This window comes from Phocoena sinus, chromosome 18, assembly GCF_008692025.1.
Source record: "Phocoena sinus isolate mPhoSin1 chromosome 18, mPhoSin1.pri, whole genome shotgun sequence".
NCBI lineage: Eukaryota > Metazoa > Chordata > Mammalia > Artiodactyla > Phocoenidae > Phocoena > Phocoena sinus.
In genome coordinates, this window is record NC_045780.1 from 16868173 (window position 1) to 16893195 (window position 25023).

General features: G+C 38.7%; 1 protein-coding gene across 4 annotated transcripts in view; it reads right to left on the reverse strand.

Moving 5' to 3' along the window:
* RNASEH2B (ribonuclease H2 subunit B) overlaps nt 1-25023 on the reverse strand; it is a 92616-nt gene that overhangs the window by 43628 nt on the left and 23965 nt on the right. For all 4 annotated transcript variants that reach the window (XM_032611640.1, XM_032611639.1, XM_032611637.1 and 1 more), the window contains 6 exons: nt 22858-22929; nt 20736-20843; nt 18187-18263; nt 14307-14421; nt 3296-3360; nt 1565-1670 (listed from right to left, as the gene is read on the reverse strand). In XM_032611640.1, the coding sequence (XP_032467531.1) occupies nt 1565-1670; nt 3296-3360; nt 14307-14421; nt 18187-18263; nt 20736-20843; nt 22858-22929 (543 nt within the window). The remainder of the gene's footprint in view (nt 1-1564; nt 1671-3295; nt 3361-14306; nt 14422-18186; nt 18264-20735; nt 20844-22857; nt 22930-25023) is intronic.

Here is a 25023-nt window from a genome sequence, read left to right on the forward strand (position 1 = left end):
ACTTAGGAAGTGACTGCTGCCTGGTCCACCTCATTCTCAAAGTCTTCAGTAAGAGATTTTCACTGCCAGCACAGAACTGAAAGTTATCATTGGACCCTTCTTAAAATATGCTCATGGTTCTGAGTTAGTAATTATCTAATGAGTCATGAATAGACAAAGTTATTTTAAGAAAGCCAATATATCATCTGTTTGCTTCTTCTGGTAGCATATCAAGCTAAAGATCTAAAAAAGGAAAGAATGCAGAGTGTAAAGCTTACTTTATGGCTGGGAACCTAAATGGTCATGTAGCCAAGCCCAGACTCATATTTAGAGATTGGTACAAACACTGGCCTCAGAGCAGAAGACCTGGCCTGCTAGCTAGGATGGGTGACCTTGAATAAGTCATCTGCTTCTCTAAGACCACAGGTTTTCATTTTTAAAATGAGAAGATCTGTCTAAATAACCTCTAACACCCCTTCTCCTACTTTAACAAAAATCTATGGTTTTATCCATCTATCCATCCATCCATCCATCAATCCATGCATCTGTCTATCTGTCCAGCCATTTGACTCAGTCCCTTCTCTTCTTTTGTTAAAGCCAATCAAAGACACTGATAGCTGGTAAACTCAGATGTCAAGGGCAAGTCTACCACTCCCAGAATGGCAGGAGCCAGCTATTATCCATATGTACAACGTACTGTAAGGTGGATTTCTGCGAGTCGAAGATTGCCTGAATTACCAACAGGCCACCGTTCCTAGTTCTTTTTTTTTTTAATGATGAAACTCTGATGTTTTGGAGTTGTATACTGGAACAGGGGAACACTGAATTGGAGCTTAAAGTCAGAATAATGTCTGTCCTACCATTTCAGAAAGTTAATTGTATTAGATAGCTGTTTTTATTCAACTACACATATAAAAATAAGAGGACACTACGCTGTAAAAAAGCAAAAAATTTACCTTAATAACCTAAAAGAAAAAACTGCCAATTGAATAAAGTTTCATCTAAAATCAAAATATTGAGACCTACAGTAGGACCTATGCTTCTTGAGAGTAAGATGCAAACAGATACAGCTCATTGGAAATCCTTGTGCCACACGAACAGTACAACAAGAAGGTTATGAGTGTGGGCTTAAGAGTCAGGCAAGCTCCATTAGTAGCTCAGCTCTGCCATTTACTAGCTGTGTGACTTTGGACACAGCCTCAGGACTCTCACTGTAAAATGAGACTTAGATGGAGGGTCAGATGGGCTAATGTGTGCACACTGGCAGCTTAGTAAAAGGCTTGGCACACAACACACCCTCAATAAATGATAGCCAGGGTTTTTAGGGCTGTTATTACTGTTAGCGCAAAATATGTATTTCTTGAATGAATGATTTAAGTATCAACTAGTGAAAGAAGTGAACTACGGCAGAAGTACTACTTGGTTCTGAAATAAAATGCACGCCTGCCACAAGATCTATGAGAATACATCGGCAAGAATGTGAAGCTTCTGAGACATTAAGATTTTAAAATCATAAGACTGGCATTTACTCTGGTCAGCAACTTACTCCAGACAAAAATAATTTCTGATGAAATGATTTACTTACCTTCCTTGTCACTGGAAACCGGGTCACCAGAGAAAAATGCAGTAGACCGTACCCGGGCACCGACATTTACATTATTGGTTTTTAACGCTGCCATAGTCTGATTAACCTATGAAATAAACGGAAGGGGAATATCAGGGTATTTTCAACTAACTTTAGAAACCCCATGACTTTCCAGACAGTCCTCAATCCAGTTTAGATCCAGGAAGAAGTAGTTGAGGATCTAGAAATGCCTTCACCAGATATCACAAGATGAGAGATAGCTGCACATTTGAAGAAAGGTGAAGGGTAGTAACAGCACTACGGGATGAGCTCAGTACATGGACTTCCTAAGGCCTACACAATATGAGAGCACTGACTCTGGAGGCAGGCTGCTTGGGTTTGCTCTGTGACCATGGGCTAGTTACTTAACCTCTCTGTGCCTCTATCTATGAGAGGGGGATAAAGATAGTACCTATCTCATAGTACTGTTGTGAGGATTAAATGAGTTAATGTATGTTAAGCTCTTAGTACAGAAAATGGCACAAAGCTTATATGTAATGATTTTCTAAATAGAATAAATAATATAAATTTCTCACTTCCTAGGAACTTAAGAAAGGAAACACAATCAATAAACATAAACCTCACTTTGCTATTTTGTGTCATTATCATTTGCTAAGAGCAAAAACAAAACGCCAAGTTTCTGCTCAGTACTTCTCATTCTTCACCTACACAGAATTCTACTAATGCAAATACTACTTACCATTAAAGCAAATGAAAAATGAAACATGGGTACTTTTCAAATCTTTTCACCACTCTGTACATAAGAACCTGATTAATTCTGCAAGGTTCATTTCTATGTTCCCAAGTTCCCAATGTGCTCAGTAACATGATATTACAAACATGTTTTTCACATACAAGATAGAAGAGAATCTTAGGAATCAGTACTAGAACTGGTATCCACTGAACTTACAAAAACTTTGTCATCCATAGATCTGGTCTGGCGAGATTCTTTATCACGGTGAAAGTATGCAATATCCTTAGACCAGTAGCTTTTTTGTTTTTTCCTTTACTATACCCATAATAAGAAATACACAGCAACCCAATACCCCAAAGCATATATAAGTACGTTTCATACAGTCATACTTAATACTTGCCCATACTCTGTGCTATCTTTTAATACATCCTATCCTATTCTATCCCATTCCATTCTAAGAGAAATACTGATTGTGATCCACTAAATCGATTTGAAAAACACTGCCCAAGACCTTATATTGGTCTAATTCTTAGGATCACTAAGATACAGGGTTTGCCTGGAAGATGACCCCTCTTCAGCATCCAGACACTAAGCCTGAATCCCATCTGCCTGGTCTCCTGTGGGTCATGTGTGAGCAACGTCGACCTCTGAGACGCCTATAGGACTGACAGCATCAAGTGCACGTAGCCCTGGTATCACTTGGCTTGAAAGACTCAAGTCTACACCAACAAATAGCAAGAATTTCTTCATTCTCACTGGTGAGGACCACAGGGAAATGGGGATGCAGGTCAAAGGAACATATCAAGCTAAAAAAATACATGAATTAGGGAGAATGAAAAGCCAAAGATTCTTCTCCCACTTGGAGGTCTTTGTACAGCTTCTCTCTTGCAGTTGATGTTCAAGATGGTCTTTGGGGTCAGGCTTACTACCTTCTCTAAATATGTTTAAAAAGGAGCATTAAACTCTTTCTGCCACAAGGCATTGGAGAGACACCATACCTTTTTTTCCAGCCATTTTAATGTCTTCTCTTTGCTGTACTTGTAATATTTCTTCTTGTCTATTTCTGGATTAAATTAAAAGAAAAAAGTGCAGTGGATTAAACAAAAAATAAACTCGTAAGTTTATATCATATACAAGATAACAGTTTTAAAATATTTCAGGGAATTCCCTGTCAGTCCAGTGGTTAGGACTCTGCTTTTACTGCCAGGGCCTGGGTTCAATCTCTAGTTGGTGAACTAAGGTCCCATAAGCCGTGAGGCGTGGTCAAAAAAAAAAAAAAAAAAAAAAGTCCTAATATTTTACACTTTTGAAAAACTCAATTTATAACCCTGGGAACATACTTGAGACATTAAAAAAAAGTCCCTAAACAGAACTGGGATACCTCAGATCTCAACCAACTATTAAATGAGTGGAAATTTAAGAAAATTATCAAATTATACAAACTGTCCTTATCACAAGGAGAAATTTTTTTTCTCTTCTTTTTATTGTATCTATACGAGATGGTGGATGTTAACTAAATCTACTGATAGTCATTTCAAAATATATGTAAATCAAACCATCATTTTGTACAACTTAAACCTACACAGTAATATATGTCAATTATTTCTCAATAAAACTGAAAACAATTCTACAGATAAATCTGGAGGAAAGGTAATTTTTTAATTGAAGTATAACTGACATACAATATTATATTAAGTTTCAGGTGTAGTGATTTGATATTTATACACATTCTGAAATGGTCACCACAATAAATCTAGTCATCATCTCAAAAGGTAATTTTTAAAATCAGCAAATTAACATACCGAGCAATCTTAATTTTTCTGAATAATTTTAAGCTCACCTCAATGCTTTCAATGAAAGACTCCTTTTGTAAAATAAAAACGGAAATCCCAAGAAAGAAAATTGAAGCTAAATGCAGGTGCCCATGAAGTTCATTGCATTCATTCAGGAAAAGAATCTTGTTAACTATTTAGTGCTGTTCTGGTGGGATTAGTGGAGAAAGAAGAAAAGACATATCTATCTTTCAATGTATTACCAATATAGCCATAGCTATTTCAGGGGAATTTAGAGTTATGATAGGCTCAATCTGGCCCTTTATGGAGATAAAAGTCTCATCTCATATAAATGATACTTCCTCTCCTCACAATCCAGCTAGCTTTATGTAATCTAACCGCTTAATGTCATACATGGTATATGATATTAAGCCATTATTTCCTTGGTAACACTTCATTCACAGGGTTTCTTGCTTTCTGTGCAGTCAGCAGACGCAGCTCTTCCAGTCCGGCCTCCCGCCTCCATGCAGGAGTTACCTTCGTGACCACTGGAATTCCCACGGCCAGATGCAAACTTGCCACATGTGACTCTGCTTGAATTACATAGAATGACGCTTTCTCTTTCCTCATGATCATGGTGGGAAACGGAAACTGCTTGTTCAAGGGTGGTTTTCAGCAATCTATTAAACTTGAAGTTTCACTGAACGGTTGGTATGGGGAAGGGCTGGCCTGAGCTCTTGCACATTTCCTCCCCATTTCAGCCTGTGGTCGTCAACACTGTGGGCAATAGGAGGTGGATGGAGTGGGTGCTGGACCTTTGCACCCATCTCCTCAGGACACGTCACTGGAATAATGAAAATGAGGGACCCACTTCTGGCATTGCCAGAAGTTTGAGAATTCCAAGGCGCAATGCCTGCTCTCCTGGAGCCAGGACTGCTTGGCAAACCGCGTGCTGTGGAACCAAGGCAGATGAGACTAGACTCAGCCTCCCTGGAGGTGATATAATATTTCTTTGTACAAAAATAGGGAGAATTCTAAGAGCATACAGCAGTCACTTAGTACATGTATGCTGCTGAATGAGTCTCAGACGTTCTGATCATTGCCTGAGACAATCTCGATAGAAGCTCAGTGGTCAGGTCTCTCCCAGGAATCCCACCTTGACTCTGCCACTCACTTGTCTCTACCTCCAAATTTCCTGAAAGGACATTCTACAACCTGCCATAGCTTTCCTCCCTCTCGTTCACTCTCTGAGCCCCTTGCAGGCCCCTTCTTTCCCTCTGGAAATGCTGGTTCAGAAGAAGTGGAGACCAGGCTATGAGCCGTACTGCTGGGGCTCCTACACCCCCAGCGCACGATGTCACCTCAGGAAGTCACCTATTGAATGAGGTGATGGCACAACATCTGGCACACATCAAATACTTAGTATTAGTTATGAAAAAATTAAATTATAACTTGTTAATGATAATAACATCAGAGTCTAATGCGTAGTCAGGCCTGTGCTAAGTTCTTCATACACAGTTTCTCACTGAATGCTCAGAATGAATCTCAGGTAAAAACTACTATTTGTCCCCATATTAAAAAACTAGGTTTGAGTGAAGTTAAATAAATTGTCCAAAGTCACTGAGCTGGTAAACAGGAGCACTGGATTCCTTCCCAACCTGACTTCAAAGCCGTGCATCTGGTGTTCATTTTACTGAGATCAATTAGTCCTCACCCCACTCAGTACTTCCGCCCCTATTCCTTATGGGAAAAGACTCTCCACCATGGACCTATACAACCTTTCTCTTGGTCGTTCTGCATCTCTAATGGCTTTTCCTCTGACTCTTTTCCGGCTCCACTGCCTCCTCCTTGGACGCCAACTTGTATCTCTCTCTGGGCATGACTTCATCCTGTCTTAGCAAGACTAAACCCATCCAGGAAGCCCGGAGCCCCGAGCTGAGGCTCTGTGTGTCATCTTCCTCCCAAATCACCTTCCTGGTCGCCCAGGCTTGAGTCACTCCTGCCTTGCTTCCCACTGGATTCCGTGGGAGACAGGAAGGAGCCAACATTATCTTGTAGAGAACAACGAGGGAGGAAGAATCAAAACAAACAAACAAAAAAACCCCAAAACAAACTGTCTGAAATCAGGAGGCTTAGCTTCTTGTGCTGGATCAGTTCTACTTCATTTTTTTAAAAAAACAACTGTATTTAGGAATAATGTTCGTATGTTAACACACCCATTTTTGGTGTACGATTTGAGGAGTATGGCCAAATGTCTACATACAGTCATGTAACCACCAGCCCAAGAAGTTCCCCTGAGCTTACAGTCAATTCTCTCACCCCTATCCAGACCTCAGGTAACCACTGCTCTGCTATGATTACAGAATTGTTTTTGCTTTATTCTAGAACATCATAGGAATGGAATCATACAGTAAGTACTTTTTTGTGACCCTCTTCTTTTGCTCAACATAATTTCTGTGAGATTCTTCCATTTTGCTGCAGCTAGCAATAGCTCTTTCCTTTGTATTATGGAGTAGTATCCTGTGTATGGATATCCCATGTTTTGTATACCCACTCACCTGCTGAAGGGCATTTAGGTTGTTTCCAGTTTTGGAATATTTTGAAAAAGTTGCTCTGAACATTCTTGCACAAATCTTTGTATGGACATATGTCTTCATAACTCTTGGGCAAATACCTAGGAGTAGCATTACTGAGTCGTAAGAAATTGTCAAGTGGTTTGACCATTTTATGCTTCCACTAGCCAGGTAGGTGAGTTCCCGTTGTTCCATAACTTACTGGTAGTGTCTGTCTGTTTTATTTTAGCAACTCTGGTGGATATCAGTGATATTTCCCTGTGATTTTAATTTACATTTTTCTGGTGACTAATGATATTGAACATCTTTTCATGTGCCTTATTCATAAATCTTCTTTTGTGAAGTCTGTTCAAACCTTTTGCTGATTTTTCTACAGGGCTGGATATTATCTTATTATTGTGTTAAAAGAGTTCCTTTTACATTTATATATATCTTTTATCAGATATATGTCATATAAATATTTTCTTCCAACTGTGGCTTGTCTTCTTTTCTTAATAGTATCTTTCAAAGACCAGAAGATATTAATTTTAATGATATGTAATTTATAATTTTTTTGTATGGTTAGTAGTTTTTGTGTCCTATGAAATCTTTGCCAGTCCTCAAGGTCACAAAGGTTTTCTTCTATGGCTTCTTCCAGAAATTCAATAGTTTTCATTTTTGCATTTAAATTATTGATCCATTTCAAGTTAATTTTTCTGTATGACTCTGAGGTGAGAGTTAACATTAATTGTTTTTTCATATGGATATCCAATTTTTCCTGGTTATTTGTTGAAAAGATTATCCTTTCTCCCATTAAATTATCTTGACACTGTTGGAAAAAAAAATTGGCTACATAAATGTGGGTCCACTTCTGTTCTATTTGGTTCCATTTATCTATCTATTTAACCTTATACCAATGCCATAATTTCTTTATCATTGTAGCTTTACAGTAAGTCTTGAAATCAGGTTGTGTAAGTTCTCCAACTTTGTTCTTCTTTTTCAAAATTGTTTTGGCTACTGTAGATCCTTTGCACCGTCATATAAATTCTAGAATCAGCTTCTCAATTTCTACCAAAAAAAAAAAGCCTGATAGACATTCCATTAACTCTATAGATTACTTTGGAGAGAATGGACATCTTAACAATATTAAGTCTTCTAATTCATGAACATGGTATATCTCTCTACTTATTTAATTCTTTAATTTCTCTGCAATGTCTTGTAATGTTCAGTGTACTGGTCTTGCATATTTTACGTTTCATTTATCCTTACAACTTCATGATTTTTTATATTATAAATGGTGTGCTTTTATTACACTGTCCAATTGTTCACTGCTAATATACAGAAATAGAATTTTTCTATATTGACCTTATATCCTGAGAACTTATTAGTTCTAGTGATTTTTTTTTTTTTGGTAAATTCTTTGGAGCTTTTTACATACACGACCATACTGTTTATGAAAAAAAGATAGTTTCACTATTTACTTTCTGATCTGCATAGCTTTTATTTATTTATTTATTGGCATGTGGGATCTTAGTTCCCTGACTAGGGATTGAACCCATGCCCCTGCAGTGGAAGCATGGAGTCTTAACCACTGGACTGCCAGGGAAGTCCAAATTTTTTTCTTACCTTATTGCAAATGCTAGGATTTCCGCTAGCAGGATGAGGAGTTGATATCCTTATCTTGTACCAATCTTAGGGGAAAAGTGTGTTCAGTCTTTTACAAGTATGATATTACTTGTAAAAGTAATGAAGTATGATATTAGCTTATGTTTGTCATGGATGTCCTTTACCAGAAGGAGGAAGCTCCTTCCTATCTCTAATTTGCTGAGAATTTATATTATGACTGAATTTTGTCAAATGTTTTTTTCTGCATCTATTGGGATGATCACAGTTTTTCTTTTGTAATGTATAAATATGGTGACTCATACTGATTGATTTTCTAATGTTCAACCAACTCTGCATTCTTATGATAAACCTCACTTGGTTATAATGTACTATCCTTTTTACATAGTTAATTTGCAAATATTTTTAAAGGATTTTTCCATCTATGATCATAAGGGATACTAGATTAGTTTTCTTTTTGTAATAACTTTGATTTTGGTATTGGGGCCATTCCAGTTTCATAAAATTAGTTGGGAAATATGCCTTCTTCATTTAATTTCTAAAAGAATTTGACTAAGTATCATTATTTCTTTGAGTATTATTTTTTCTTAAAGTATGGTAGAATTCACCAGTGAAGCCAGCTGGGCCTGGAGTTTTTTTTCCTAGGAAGTTTTTAAATTACAAATTTATTTCTAACTAAACATTCCCCTGGACAAGATGATCACTAAGAAGTACCAAGCTTGAATATCCCAAAATACTATATAAGGATGAAGTGCATAAACTACTGTTTAATTTTAAAATTTACACATTTTGATAAGCAAGGTGGTTTAAAATATTCACGAAGGCCACAGATTACCCACAATTATGAAAAATACCATAACATGTTCTATTGTGTCCTAAATTTAATATTTGCGAGTTTGTGAGTTAGATGACATGTGCACGTGCTGGGAAGGTTTCTTTCCCTAATGTGTCTGGTGCCTATAAAACTGGTCTCAAACATCTGGAAAGATTGGGTTTACAAAATAAAGATGGAATAAAAAGGAGTCCACAATTAAATAACATGTTCAGCAATTGGGTAATCAGTTCACAAACTTGAATTTCCCTGATGTATTGTTGAACAAACTGCCTGGAGCAGATTTTCACATCTACTTTCTGAATGTTTTCCATAACTGAGAAACTCATATGGTCTCTTTTTTTCTTTCCTGCCTCCTGGGGATAGAAACTTGGCAACTGTGCTTGGGGTATTTTAATCAGGTAAGTTTTCCTGGCTCTTCCTGTTAATCACAATGAACAGCACAGCATAGCTTTTGCTTGCAATATGAAACAGAGTATTATACTCAAGATGAAGTTCATAACCCTTTATTAGTCCTTTCCCCTGTCATCTCTCCACTGAATGGGAGCTTTTTTGGCAAGAAGCATACTGAGCCCCAGAGCTAGCAAACTGAGACACATCGTTTCCTTCACTAATAAAGCAGGCAGTGCTAACTAACTAAGATCACCACCATCATCATTCAGGATGCAAACAACTGTGGCTGGGTTTATTCGGCAGGGAGAAGGAAAGGTTCTCATAAACCTAGCAGGCTTAACGAGATCTTTAATGCCACAGACTTTTGAGACAGCATCTGGAGTCCAATATCAAAATAGCTGACTGGGGAATTTGAGCATTTCAGGTTTTTACTCTCTCTGCACAGTGCCTGTGGGGAGGATGGAATTGAAAAAACATCAACTTTCCTCTTTATCTCTGCTCCCTGTCACGGGTAGTACCTGACCACGCTTTAGCAGTCTTCTTTGTTTCTTAGTTAAAAACCCTAGCAATAAAATAAAGAGAATGGAACCAAATACTAACTTAAAAATACACAAAAATCTAATTCAAACAAGCAGCCAGGACCCAAGGCAATCACTAAAAGAGGATGCCTGGAAAACAGAATGCTCACTGCCAGGATGAGAATTGTCTTTTCCTTAAGCTGTAGAAGTTCCCAGTGTCTCCTTTCCTGTCTCTCTCTTTGTCTCACAAAGAGACATTATTAATGGGATATACAAGACTAACAAAAAATTAAGTTTCTATTTTTACATGAGACAACACCTAAAAACTCTAACAGAGTCTCCTGGAAGTGCTACACAGTTGTAAGAAGGAAGAGGAAGAGTTGCCGTCAGACAGACATGGGTTCAAACCTTGATTTTACCACTTCAAGTTCTATGTTAGTCAATGTGCTTAAACTCTTTGAGCTTCAATTTCCTCATTTGTAAAAATTCTGGTTCTACTAACAATGAAAGGGAATTACTGCAAGAATTCAATAACATACATAAAACAACAAGCACAGAGATGATATATAATAATTTGTTAATATATGGTAGACATTTTTATTATTATCTGATTATCCCCATTCTCCTACTTAAACCACTTGACTCTGTATTAATCAATGGACCATCAAACAAATGTGCATTCGTCACTTACTGTATACCTAGTACTTAAACATCAGCAAAGAATTTAAAATTTCTAGTTCACAAGTCTTAATGGTACAAACATTTATTGAGCACTTACTCTATACCCAGCACTCTCTGGGCACTGATTTACTTGTATGATTTCATTTAATTCCTAAAGCATCTCTTTGTGGTAGATAGTAGATACTATTAACTGCAATTCTTAAATAATGTTCATATGCTGTAATTTAGAGACCTCAACACTCTAAAGGCAAGAGAAGGAAAGCTTTATTTTATGATTTAGAACAACTTTGCAGAGTACTAATTATAACATATGGCAGAATAAGAGGGATACTCTTAACCCTTCATCTTACAGATCAAGGATGCTGAAAAGTTTGAATGATTTGCTCAAAACCATGTAGCAAATACATTCTTAATTTTTCTTGTAGGCTATCAAATCCTGTGATCAGATTACCAGATTGTTCCTAAAGAAATTCTTTCCCTGAAAGAGATATGAAGCAAAAATAACAAAACATTAACACTGGTTGATTTTGCAGTTGGAGACAAATATTTGTAGCTTTTTCCCCGAGTTTTTCTGTACCTTTAAATTTTTTGATTAAAAAGACTGCCTCCCTTGCCTATGTACTTTCATTTTCAAAGCAGTTATATCATCCTTTATACATGCCAGGTTTCTAAAAACCCTAGGCCTCAAATTTTTCTTTCTTTCTTTTTTAATGATAGTAAGGCAAAACAAAGTAATTTAGGTTAAATTTCACAGGTAAAAGATGTATGCAATTCTCTAGAAGTCTTGGCAGTTCCTTCATAATTTAATTCTTCCCCTAATGAACTACATTCTGTAAATCTTAAAATAATGGAAGGTTCAAAAACAAAACAAAACAAAAAAATTTTTTTTCTGCCCGTGCTGCGCAGCTTCCGGGATCTTAGTTCCCCGACCAGGGACTGAACCTGCACCCTCGGCAGTGAAAGCACGGAATCCTAACCACTGGACCGGCAGGGAATTACCCCCCAATTTTTTAAAAACAAGAAATAATAAGATCTCTAATGCCTCAACCTTCAAAAAGGCCTCTTCATCAAAACAGAAGCAATCCCACATCACTTGCTTCACCCCTTGACGTAGAACACAAATATGTGAAATATTTTTCTTCATGTCATTTCTGTATACAAGGACAGCATACTAAGACAGACATCATTTCCCACAAAGATCCAAAGAGAAACACATAGTAGCTTGAAGTTTACAACTGGTTATTTAGAGCTGGTCAAACAAGACAAGTATAGGGCATTCACTTTCTACTACAGCAGAACTTCCAAAAGTTAGGCGATGTTGAGAAGTGAAAGAGATTAGGACAGGAGTTCAGATAATGATTCAACAGACGGTCAGGGGGTCAGTGAGCAAGGAGGAAGGAATGGAAGTGAGGGAACTTCCTGCTTTGGAACACAGGCTGTACACTAACAAATGACAATGCTTTAATACTATTTCTGAATTTGGGCTGCTGGGTTTTGGTTTCAGGCAACTGTTCTTATACAACTATTGGAAGATTTTTGGCTAATGAGTTAATCGTGTTGTCAGCTTCCATTAACTTGGCAAAATGAAAATGACTTGTAATTACTCCTCACTGCTTTAGCTTTCAGAAATGGCTATGAGCTACTTCATTTGTCACCCACAAAAAGATTCCTGTCTCCTGCCAAGATCAGCACCAGGGAGTGTCACTAATAGCGCTGCTTTGATAAACACCTGGGCACCACATACCCCTCAGGCTCAAAACAGAGCTCTGTGTCTGGCCAAGTGTGAATTTAGTAGACCCTTCGAATGTGAAATGCAATGAACGAGGTTTTCCCCTTTTCCACCGTAAGCTTACACTTCTTGGAGTCACCACTTTCTTGGTCCTAGAAGAACTACCATAGTTGGCCAAACCATCTAGAACCCCAAATAAGCATAACTCATCAGCCTGCTGTTTCGGTTCTCACACTGTGTTTCCGTATTAACTCTAAAACTACTTGGATGATTTTTGGAGACACTGATGCTAAGTCTGAATGCTATTACAAACCTGTCAAAACACATTCACACACTGCCTCACTTCCTCCTCTCAAAATTCAAATGAATGCCTACAACTCATCTCTGTCACCCCCAGCCTGCTCCTCGCACCCATGTCCCCTGTCTCCAGGGGGCCATCTCTACCCATCCTGTGGGTCAAGGCACAAACCCAGAAGCCATCCTTGATTCCTCCTTCTCTTGACCATCATCCAGTCAACACACGAGGCTGCTACTTCCGTCTGGTTCCACCTCCTAAGCTCAGGTGACCATCACCTCCCGCCTGGACCACAGCAGCAGCCTCTGGGGACCAGCCCTTAGCTTCTCCACACAATAGCACTGCCCTACTTAAAACTTTGCTTACGGTATTTGTCTTTTTATATATGGAATTTAAGGGAAAAAAATGTCACGAAGAACCTAGGGGTAAGATAGGAATAAAGACGCAGACCTACCGGAGAACGGACTTGAGGATATGGGGAGGGGGAAGGGTGAGTTTTGACAGGGCGAGAGAGAGTCATGGACATATACACACTAACAAACGTAGTAAGGTAGATAGCTGGGGGGAAGCAGCCGCAAGGCACAGGGATATTAGCTCGGTGCTTTGTGACAGCCTGGAAGGGTGGGATGGGGAGAGTGGGAGGGAGGGAGACGCAAGAGGGAAGACATATGGGAACATATGTATATGTATAGCTGATTCACTTTGTTATAAAGCAGAAACTAACACACCATTGTAAAGCAATTATACCCCAATAAAGATGTTTAAAAAAAAAAAAAAAACTTTGCTGACACTCCACTACCATTAGGTCAAGTCCAGACACGTATAAGGCCCTTCACCACCTGAACCCTTGCGCAGCACTCTCCCCTGTTCTTTCCTTACTAACCTAAACGTATCACTGAACTTCTTGGATCTTGCTAAGCACGACAAACTTTTCCATACATCCATGCTGCTACTCTGACTTAGCCTCCACTTAGAGGTTATCTCCCACAGGAAAGCAACCCAATACCCCCCTACCCGCACTTCCCACCCTACCTAGGCCGGGTTATAAACCTGTCCTGTGCGTCCCCACAAAACCCCGAGTTCACATCCCTTATTCCCTACTGTCATTGCCCTACTTGTCATTTGTCTCCATCAGAGTAGAAGCGAAGTGAGGCAAAGGATAATATTTTATTTATGACTATCCCTAGAGCCTGGCTCTAGTGCTCAACATATGCTTCTTAGTAGGTGCTCAATGAATGTTTCTTGAATCAATAAAGGCATAGATTTTATTCAATTTTACAAATGAGAAACCCGAGGCAGAAAGCAGTTGAGGCACTTACCTAAAGTCACAGCCTAGTTGAAAGAAGAGCTGAGACTAAAGCCTGAGCCTCGTGAATCCTGGCCCTGCAGGAGACAGGCCACCATACTTCACTGGTTCAAATTTCGCAGACTGAACAAGCCAGTGCAACAGAGGATGAATATTGACAAGTGGAAGCAAATCTGAACGACAGCTTCCCCTATGACCTACACAGAATAAGCATCACATCCCACAGGCCTTCAAGCCACTGCATTCTCAGACAGATGCCCAGCTTTTCTGGCAGCCATAAACCTGATTTCAAAGGCCGTATGCCATACCTTTCTCCTCTGTCACATGTCGAAGTAACTTCTCAAGTTCAGGAAGTTTCAGCAACAAGATGCAATTCGGAAACATGTCATCCATCACAACTTGTTCCAGGGGCTGAAACTTTCCCTGAAAAAAAAGACTTTAGTCAGTCAGGATGCAAGTACTCCAGTCAACAAACTCATACATTAAAAAAAAGAGACAAAGATATATAACCTCATAGCTGGACCTTTAAACTAAATTCAAAGTCACTTGTTCCACCTAAGGATTCCCTTAACGGGACAGGCTCCAGAACTGACTCTCGGCTCCCTTTAGGAAGCTCTTGAAAGCACCTGGGTTCCATCAAGTGGCAAGAAATGTTTTAATTTAAATGTTCTCTTTTCCCTTCAGATAGTAAGAATAATTCACAGGTTTCCCAAGTTACTGTCTTTAGATTCCTACCTTAATCTATATTCTTCCATGATCACCCAATGTGTTAAATATTTAACTACTTTAAAACAATATTTTACTAATATGTAATGGACTACCACACAGTCTTGACATCATCATTTCATAATACACTAATGTTTCATTCTTGTTTTCTTTACCATATATACATAAAAAGGTTTTGCAATAAGAAACTTGTTTGGATATAAAGTTAATAACAGTTGGGAGAGCTAGACAGAAGAATTATTTTTACTGACGTTAAAATAAATCATGTTTAACAAAGAATGGGTCAACATTTTGAAAGTACATACTAATTTTTTTTAATTAAATAGGAAAAGATCACATCTAAAATGTAGGGGAGGAAATATCTGAATGTCTCATGGGCTATTTTAAGGGGCACTTTAAGTATTTGAGAAGAGAGAGCAAGATGGTTTACAGTGAAAGCCAACTACCACCATGAGCTTCATTCTGCATCTGCCTCCCTGAACCAGCCACAGCACCCCCAGAGCCTCCCAGAGGGCCAGAGTGAGGATTAATTCACCAGTCAGGGTCTTAATGGGAAATAGGCAAACAGTTCCCCCAAATGGGGGGAGGGCCTTTAAAGGTGCATCAACACAGGTATTGATACTAAGGCTGATTGGTGGCTTCCTCCCGCTAATGTATCCTAGAAACACCAGGAATGGGAGCCACCTGAAGTTTCCATCTTCTTCCCTGAATACTTCTAGGGCCTTCCTGGTAGGGACTAGAACCGTTTCTGCTCCTTAGAGATACACGGCTCACCGGCCTCACGGCTCGCCGTGCCCTAATTATAGCGGCTACCGTAGTAGCTTCCAGGTAAGGGGAAACATGATTGAACTAAGGAATAAAACTTAACTAATCCACAATAAAGAACAAAGAATGTAGGAGAGGAGGAGAATAAGAGACGACAAGGTGCATCAGGAGAAAGCACCACCTAAAGTTTTAAGTCAGTTTTATTACTCTCAGTATTTATCACAAATTAAGTCAATATAAATACAAAACACGAGTTTTGGAGAATGGATCTAAGTACTCAGTGAGAACCCATAAGCACTTAAACTATTTGCAGACATGAGAGTGCAAAAATAAGATTCCTCTAAGTGTTTAAATAACACCCTTCCTTAAAGTTGTCATTTCGAAGGTTTTCAATCTGTGGTTGGTGGATCCCTGGGAGATACAGTACCCCTGCAGGGGGTCCACAAGCGCCAAACTATTTTCAAGCTAAGGCTACAATGCTGTTTGCTTTTTCACTGTGTCAACATTTGCACTGATGATTTCAGTCCAAAGGTGGGTAAACGCCCTGGCTCCTCAGCACCAGTCAGGGTGGTGCCAGCAAACTGTCCGGCAGCCGCTGCACTCTTCACTGCCATGGACAAGCAGGTAAAAACATCCCAGCTGCACTTAAGGGTCTCCTTGATCAAGGAGTGAAAGCAATTTCTTTTATTTAAATCTTCACCTTGGAGTGCAGGTAGGTTAAATGCTCTGTGTGATGAAAGTCAAGTGTGGCTGAAGTACTTCGGCTATCGCCGAGGCTCAGGGATCATCTCAAGGAAAAGCGCTGTGTGACTGTCCGAGTTGCGAGCAGAACTAGCTCCCTTTTTCTCAATTTTTTACCCAAAAGAACCACTATGAACTATGGTTATTCAGACTTGAGTACTGACAGAACATAAATGAAGTGAACCTGTCACTTCAAGGGAAAGATTGACAGTGCTTGTAGCCAACGATAAAATTTGAACTTTAAAGCAAAAATTAGAATTGTAGAGAATTTGTCTGCCACTACGACAAGCTTCCCAACACTCAGTTTTCTAAAGAGATCACTGGTAATATTAAATTAACAAAGGTGTGTGTGTGTGTGTGTGTGTGTGTGTGTATGTGTATGTGTGTGTGTGTGTGTAATAAGTTGTGTAGACATTTGGAAGAACTGCATAATTCAGTGAGACAATATTTTCCAAATGACCAATGCATGATATTGCAAAGTAATACGCGTGAAAGATCCAATAGATTTTAACGTAAGAGAGTGTTAAAAACCAGACAGCAGGCCCCAAATGGAGTCGTTTGTGCTAAGCCCAAACAGAGACTTAATTAGTTTCAGCTCACCCAGAAGAGGAATCTTAAACCAGCCAATCAGTAATCTGCTAAGGAGCACTAGCCAGGTCATTTGCCTGATAGACGCCAGGCATGCCCTAAAGAAACGTGAGCTTGCCATAACCAATCCCCCTTTAGACTCTAGTTGAACTTTCTTGTTCTTATTCCCTTCTGACTGTAAAAGTTTTTCATTTTGTACAGTTCCTTGGAGCTTCTTTCTGTCTGCTAGAATAGATGCTGCCCAATTCGTGAATCATTCAAGAAAGCCAATAAGATCTTTAAAATTTACTCATTTGAATTTTGTTTTTTAACAAGAACACGGAAAGTTCATTCACAGGGTTTCAGATTCCACATTGCAACTAACTTTTAAGAAACCACCACTTGTTGGTTTTTGGAGTAGTATCAAAGCAGAGTATCCACAACTATCTAAAAGGCTAATATACAATTCCTTCCTTTTCTGACCTCATATGTGAAAGGCTGCATATTCTTTACACACTTCCACTCAAACAGTGTATGGAAACAGACCGAATGCAGAACAAGATGTGAAAATCCAGTTGTCTTCTCTCAAGCCAGACATCAAAGAGATTTGCAAAAATGTAAAACAGTACCATACTCCTCACTGACTTTTACTGTTTGTTTCATTAGAAACACGTCATATGTTAATGTATAATGGGCTTATTATTTTTATTTTAAAAATAAATTAATAAAATTATTTTTAAATTTCTCAGTTTCAATTTCTAATGTAGTCAATATTGATAGATAAAACACACAGAAACAAAAAGTTCTTTGGGATCCTTAATGATTGTCAACTGTAAAGGTATCCTGGGACCTTTGGCTGGAACTATTACTATTAATAAACTCTGTCTTATATCACAAAGGTAAATTTTACTCCATCTGGGATTCCTCAACTACAGCTTCCCCATTAAGGAGCTTTTGCTGGACACACCCCCAGAGTACCTATTTCACAGTGTCTCACACAGAAGAAAATGAAAGACGATAAATCTTCTTTATTCTCTTAAGGCCTGAGGTCTTAACATTTGTACTGTATTTCAAAACTAATGGGTACGTAATGAGAATTTCATTGTTAGACTTTGTCAAACAAGAAAGGCAGGTAACACAAAGGGTTAGGCAGTTCTCAGGACTCGTTGGTGAGCTAGTCCAAGATCACGATGCTGGATCTCAGGTCTGCTGATCAGTGCTCTGATCTGTACCAGCACACACGATATAGGTGTTGTATACCAACCAAGTTAAATCTGAACTGTGGGGAGTCTACATTTGGACCATTATAAGGAGAGAGAGGAGATCATGTTAAAAAAAAACAATCTATTCTGTTTCCCCACTGTTAATATCCCAAACTGGGAAACTCACCTCTCTATCAGCCTTTATAAGGTAGTGGAGAAGCAGAAACAGAGGGTCCATGGGTGTGGCAAAGTGAAGAAGACCTCCTACAGATTAAAAAGAGAATTCAACAACACGGAAAGACAACTTAGTTATTTCACCTTAATCCCAATGTGGGAACCATTCTTTGAAAAATATATGTGAAATTCCAAATTCAGAAGCTCCTCCTACACAGGCCCAAGATTATGTGATTCTCTCAAAAGGCAGAACATGGTCCACGAGATTTCACTCCAAACAGCTTCAAATCCCTGGTGTGGAGAGGACAGCCAAGACACTGAACTTGATCTTTAACTTTCCATTTCTTTTTTAGAAATCATTTTTAATAGAGGCCCTCCTCTCCCCACCTCCCACCCCCTGCCAAAAAAAATAGCAGGGTTCGGGGGAATACAGACAGAATGTGAATCAGGCAAACATTAGGAAACCTGTATAAGTCTATCTACAAAGCTGCAGTAAAATGTAATTTCCTGTGCTTTTGAGGAGGAAGCCATGGGAAAGCAATATTATTTCCTCTGTACGTGGCTTCTCCTATGGGCTCTGGGCTCACAGCTCTGAACTGTCAATGACTCAAAGCTCAGAGGTCGCCAGAAACTACCCCATCCCTCCTCCCAAAGAAAAATGCAAGAGGGCAGGAGTCTAACAAGACTGAGCATAAGAAACTGGAATCTCTGCAGTAAGATGAGTGGTGCTCTCCACGCTGAAAGGAAAAAAGGCAAATCAACTAGGCTGCCTGCGCCCCACTTTTCTCTACCGCACTCCCCTCCAAGCATCCCAGAGTCCTTCTTCCATGGAAGTGAACCAGAAGAGGTATTTCATCAAAAAGAACAATAAACAATTCATCTCCATGCTTATTAATTTGGTTTCAGGAAACATGTACTGACTTTTATTCTCTAACAGAGCAACCTACTTATACAGCCAAGAAATTCTAACCATAAATTATATACATGAATCCATTTCACAGTATGTTGAAAAAAAATTAAGGACGTAATTTTACATGATGACATTAGTTAATTATTTTTTTTTTTAAGTAGAAGAGAAGTTTATGAAACAACCTATCAGAAGCTCTAAGCTCAGTTTATATGAGGCATCCACTATATTCAGAAATTAGAAACAGGTTTCTTGTTCTGAAAACAATATCCTGGTAGCCATTCTTTAAAAACAGCTCTTTCTGGGCTTCCCTGGTGGTGCAGTGGTTGAAAGTCCGCCTGCCGATGTGGGGGACGTGGGTTTGTGCCCCGGTCCGGGAAGATCCCACATGCTGCGGGGCGGCTGGGCCCGTGAGCCATGGCTGCTGAGCCTGCGTGTCCGGAGCCTGTGCTCCGCAACGGGAGAGACCACAACGGTGAGAGGCCCGCGTACCGCAAAACAAAACAAAAACAAAAACAGCTCTTTCTTGAAGGTTACGTTTAAAAAGAAGACGATGAAAAAAGCAGGTACCTTTGCTGTGAACCAAAATCTATAAAAAAAGGTCTATTAAAAAAAAAAAAAAAAGAGCAGGTACCAAGTCAGACAGTCCAGGAGAGCTAATCAATCACTGCTTCTGAATATTTTCCAGTTTCATCTGGATATTACTGTGTCTATCCAGCCAAACTCAAAGGCAAGTATACTACATTAGAAGTGGGAACTCTCATATATTGCCAAATGAAAAATAAGAAAAGAGAACAATAAAAAGGAATGTATACTTGTCACCTACCAGGCTAAATACACAGTCTACCACTGCATTTCGGCAACTGAAAACCGCTTCAAATCTTCTCATGCACACAGGTATATGAAATTCAACACCAGCAATAAACTCTTCTTCTGTATGCCTTACAAGAAAGGCAAAGTGGCCTTCCTACCTTAGCACTAAGTGGTGACTTAGACGGTCAACAGAAAGCAGAGGGCTTAGAAAGCAATGGAAAGCACTCTCTGCAAACAACGAGAGACAGAGGGACAGAGGGAACTGAGATACCCCATGACGCACCCTCCCACTCTCACCCAGAACTGTCAGGACTACGTGTGGTACCCTTTTTCCTTCCGAGTCAACGCTGAGCCCCAAATCAAAGGAACGCTCTTAAAAGAAATAGAAATTGGGTGTTGGGTGTGTGTGTTGGGGGCAGGTGGGGTGGCCATCGTAATTTATATGAGAAAGCATTCTCTTCTCTTCTATTTTATTCTAGAAGCTATATCAACATCCATTTGCAAGGAAATATGATGTTAAAAACTTGAAGATCCTCAAAAATGGATAAGAGCAAAGAGTTTCCAGTGAACACAATGTGCACTCCGTAGTACAAAAGTCATCTGACTCGGGGTGTGTCAGTGTTTTAGGAGAAAAATCAGAATTGTTAGTTAAAAATTTCCTACCATCTAAGACACAGTTATTGATCTAAACTTGTTTAAATCTTTCCTTTCTCCTTGATTAAACCCTGCTCTGACGCCAACAAAGAAAAAACCATGGACCAGACTCCAAACTGGGCAGATAGATGTGAAGGACGGCAAAGTCAGGGTATGTGTTAATGTAAATATATACACTAGTCACTTACCTGATTGAACCGATTCATTTATAAACCAAGAATGGTTTTTCTCCTTGAAAACTTTTATTTCAAACAGCTGTGGTAGACACACATTGAACAAGTAAATGGCTCCTTCCCCTGTTAAAACAAATCTGTTTTTTATTTGTAAGTTTTCACACACACACACACAAATATCAAAAGACGATCTCATAGTTCTGAGCAATGCTCCTAATATGAACATAAACATACACAGATCTAGTCTATACAAAGTGACTCCAAGGAAAGCTTGCAGCTATTACATACAGATGCTTGTTTTCCAACTGTATAATCCTCACTGAACTTAGACCAATAAACACAAAAGTACAAATCATTTATCTTAACTGCTACAGAGCCTCTCATTGAGTCCTCTATCAGATCAGGAAGAAAAACCCATTCTTAAACTACCCAAACCTAATGGCTCAGCCAGATGGACTGAGTTGGCCTGTGGGCCCTGTCTCCAGGGCAGTGTACAGCCTCCCATACAGAGGGCGGGAGACAGGGCCTGCACACCTGAGGCGAGCTCCACAGGAGAAAAGGCCAGGGCCCTACAACAGCAACGTGCTTTACAACATGAGGAGTGAGGAAAGCCACACCCAATTGGATGAAAATTTCCCTTTCTTAAAACACCAAAAAAAAAGGAAGTTAGAAGGGGGCAGGGACTGGGCACATCTGCATGAATCTGAATGAATCCCTCCAATGCACGAATTTTTTTTCTAAGCACAGCAAAATCCAGGGCCCTGAGTTTGAGTCTATCTCAACTACATGCTGGGCGTGAGCCCTTGGGGAAGCTATATAATCCTTTCTGTACTTCTCTTTCCATATCTGAAAATTGCAAGCAATACTGAACCTACCTCAGTATTTTTTTTTATAAGGATTGAAAAGATAGAATACGTACATGTAAAGCTCCTAACACGGCACGTTAGTAAGTGCTCAGCAAAAGTTAGCCTTTATTTCTCCATAGTCAGTATAGCAAAATGTTGTCCACGGACATTTAGATGAAATGAATTTTACAAGCCTGACCTTTTTTGTACCTTCCTTTTGTTAAATGCTTTACTGATAACTAAAACTTCTCTTGAAAAAACATTTCTCACCTCATCTTAGTCTTACATATACCTAGGAGTTCCACATAATATAACTGACCAATTACATTCAATTTCATTTTGAGGAAAAGAAAACTGGAGGAAGCCGGAATTTTTGCCTCTCTTGTTTCTATTTATGTGTCTTTGCAACAACGATAACAACATGGCACTGCTCACTGGATTTCTCTTGCTTTCACTATTCAGTACGACAGTCACCAAGAGGATGCTCTAATTTGCTAAATATCAGGTATCTACTCAAAGCCTTATAAAATTAATAATAACCTGGTAAATCTTATAAAATAAACGGAGAAAAATTTCACACAGAGATAAATAGTATCACCAATATTACTATATACTTATAGTGTATTTTAATATTTTTGCCTAAAAATTATAAGACAAAGCAAAATACACTGAATATAAAGGTAAAATTGTTCCTGATAAAACATGTATCTCCTCAAAATACAATGCTTTTGATGCAAAAAAATCACCCCTTGACAGGAAAAAATATATATACTACTTTTCGGTCTGAACAAAATAAGGTAAGTACAGCTAAAAATGAAACTATTCAAAATCTTGGCATGTCCAGTAAAAGCCTTCCTTTTTTTTTTTTTTAAACTCTGGTTATTTATTTTACTTTATAACATAAAATGAGTATAAATGGAGGCTAATATTGGATAACTACTTTAGGAAAAATTGGCTTAAAAAGACCAAGGAAAATTCATCTGTTTTCAGAGAGAAATCAAACACGCTACATTTTTTTGTTTTGTTTTGCCATCATTTCTGATGAATACAGCTCTATGGATTAAAATTAAGAAGAAATAAAAAAACGTTTAAGTCAAGTGAATTATCTTAGAAGACTGGTTATGTCATTAGCTTGCTTTTGTCACCATGTAATGCTATCCTACCTTTAAAAGCTATTCAGGAAGAACAAACATACAAAGACAAATAAATATACACACTTTTCAGCTACAACGTTTTAAAAATGTTCAAGTTACCATTACCGGGGCGGGGGGGGCGGGGGCAAGAGCGCTTACCTGAACACGGGTTAACCAGTTTTACAAACATAAGCCCACTTTTCATCTTCTTTGAAGCGTCTTTTAAATACTCTGAAAAGAAATGGTGAGTTTGTAAAATTAAAAGACATCTGTTTTGTTGCTCACTTTACTCTTTTTCTTTCTTCTGTTTTTATGATTTTTCTTCCTAAAAATTTTAGCTCTCTTCTATTGCTTATAAATTGTGTGATCTTATGCAAACTATCAACTTCTCTGTGAAGTGCAGTGGAATTTAAGGTAGTTTTAATTTACTTCTTTGAGAAGTGCTGAGGAGCAGGGCTCAGAAGGGTTAAACCTTGGCTCAAGCACCCGACAGCTCTGTCACCTCAGGCAAGGGTCCTCATGTCCCGTCTCAGCCGTCACATGTATAAAATGATGATGATAATATGTACACTTGCCTTTCAAAGGATTAAACTAGCTAATTTGTTTAAAGTTCTTATATTCAGACAAACAGAAATAATAAATAATAAGTGACAGCTCTTATTATTATTTTTTTGTTACTATTATTATTAAATAGAACATTTAAAAAATCAATATGTACTGGACATTCATGTTTTTTGCCCCTAATTATGATTATCTACTCATGTCCTCTGCCCATTTTTCTAGTAGGGCATTCATCTTTTTTTTTTTACTGCTGTATTAGGAGTCTTTACACAGTAAGGATATCAAATCTGCTTTTAATGATATTTTTTTGGGGGGTGGGGGCGGCGGGGCACACCATGTGGCTTGTGGGATCTCAGTTTCCAGACCAGGGATTGAACCCAGGCCATGGCAGTGAAAGCCCTGAATCCTAACCACTAGGCTATCAGGGAACTCCCTGTTTTTAATGATTATTTCACCACTTAGGAGATATAAAATCTTTGTGTAATCTCATCAATAACTTCCTTCATGGTTGTATCTTTTGTGTCATACTTAGAAAGGCCTTCTCTCCCTCAAGATAATGTGAATTGCCCATATTTTCTTCTAGTACTTTTAGATTATAGTTAACCTATTTGGAATACATCTCTGTATAAGATATGGGGAGGAGATATCCAACTTTAATTTTTTGCAATGAGTTGTTCAGTTGTCTCCATGCCATCTAACTGAATAACCCTATGCTAAGTGTTTCAAACACATTTATGAGTCTGTTTATGGACACTGTATTTTGACCCATGAATCTGTGGCTATATTAGCATTAGTACTTCAATATTTTAATTATTGTAGCTTTAAAATACATTTTAATATCTGGTGAGTTAAGTCCTCTCATTATGTTTCCTCCATGATATTTTAATGTCAAAGTTTAAATCATACAGATTAAAACATAAAGACCATGACAATTTTATTTATAACATCCTCATACATTTTGAGTGGCATATTTAAACCCATTTAAAGAATCTCTCTCCAAAAGGAACCAAGGGACTCTGATTAATAAGGGAGCAGAGCAACAATCTACCAAAGAGTAAATCAGAAAGCTCTGAGGAAGGAAGGGAACTTAGTCACCTTTATTTTCTACAGCCCCACTCCCTTTACCCCACTTCAGATCTTCATAAACTTAAATATAGCAAGCATGTTTAGAAACTGGCTTACTGATAAATGGTGTAGGTACAACTTTTTTCTCAATAGTGACATTAAATATATAAAGAAAAAAACCCCTAATTTTGAGATTTTCACTTGCAACCAAATGGAATAACAGAAACCCAATTTAACAGCCAAAAAACAAAAATAAAAAGGACAAAATATGCAAAACAACTATTTTCAATACACTGAGGTTGAGCCATGCAGGACAGTTATCTGAGAGATGGGAAACAAATGAGGTGAGCCCTGTGACCGCCCCAGCTTACTGCCTTGAGACAGTTTCCAGGCCACGGTGCAGAATGGGAGAACCCAGGTGAAGCCTGGCTGACTCCCTGAGTTGTAGAGATGGAGGGGAGAGTTCTCAAGACACCATGGCTAGAGTTCACAGGTCAGCATGCAGGAACTGAGCAACAAAGAGAGAAATCCCCAGAGATCAGCAAAGAGTACTGCTTGAGTAGAGTATTCAACAGAGTACTGGTCAGTGCATGCACGTGATGAAACTACCTAAGGGTAGGAGAGAAACCAGCTGAACAGATTAGAGGAAACAGTACTCCACATGCACTCGGGGCCCTGCACTGGGCCTATTCCCAGGCA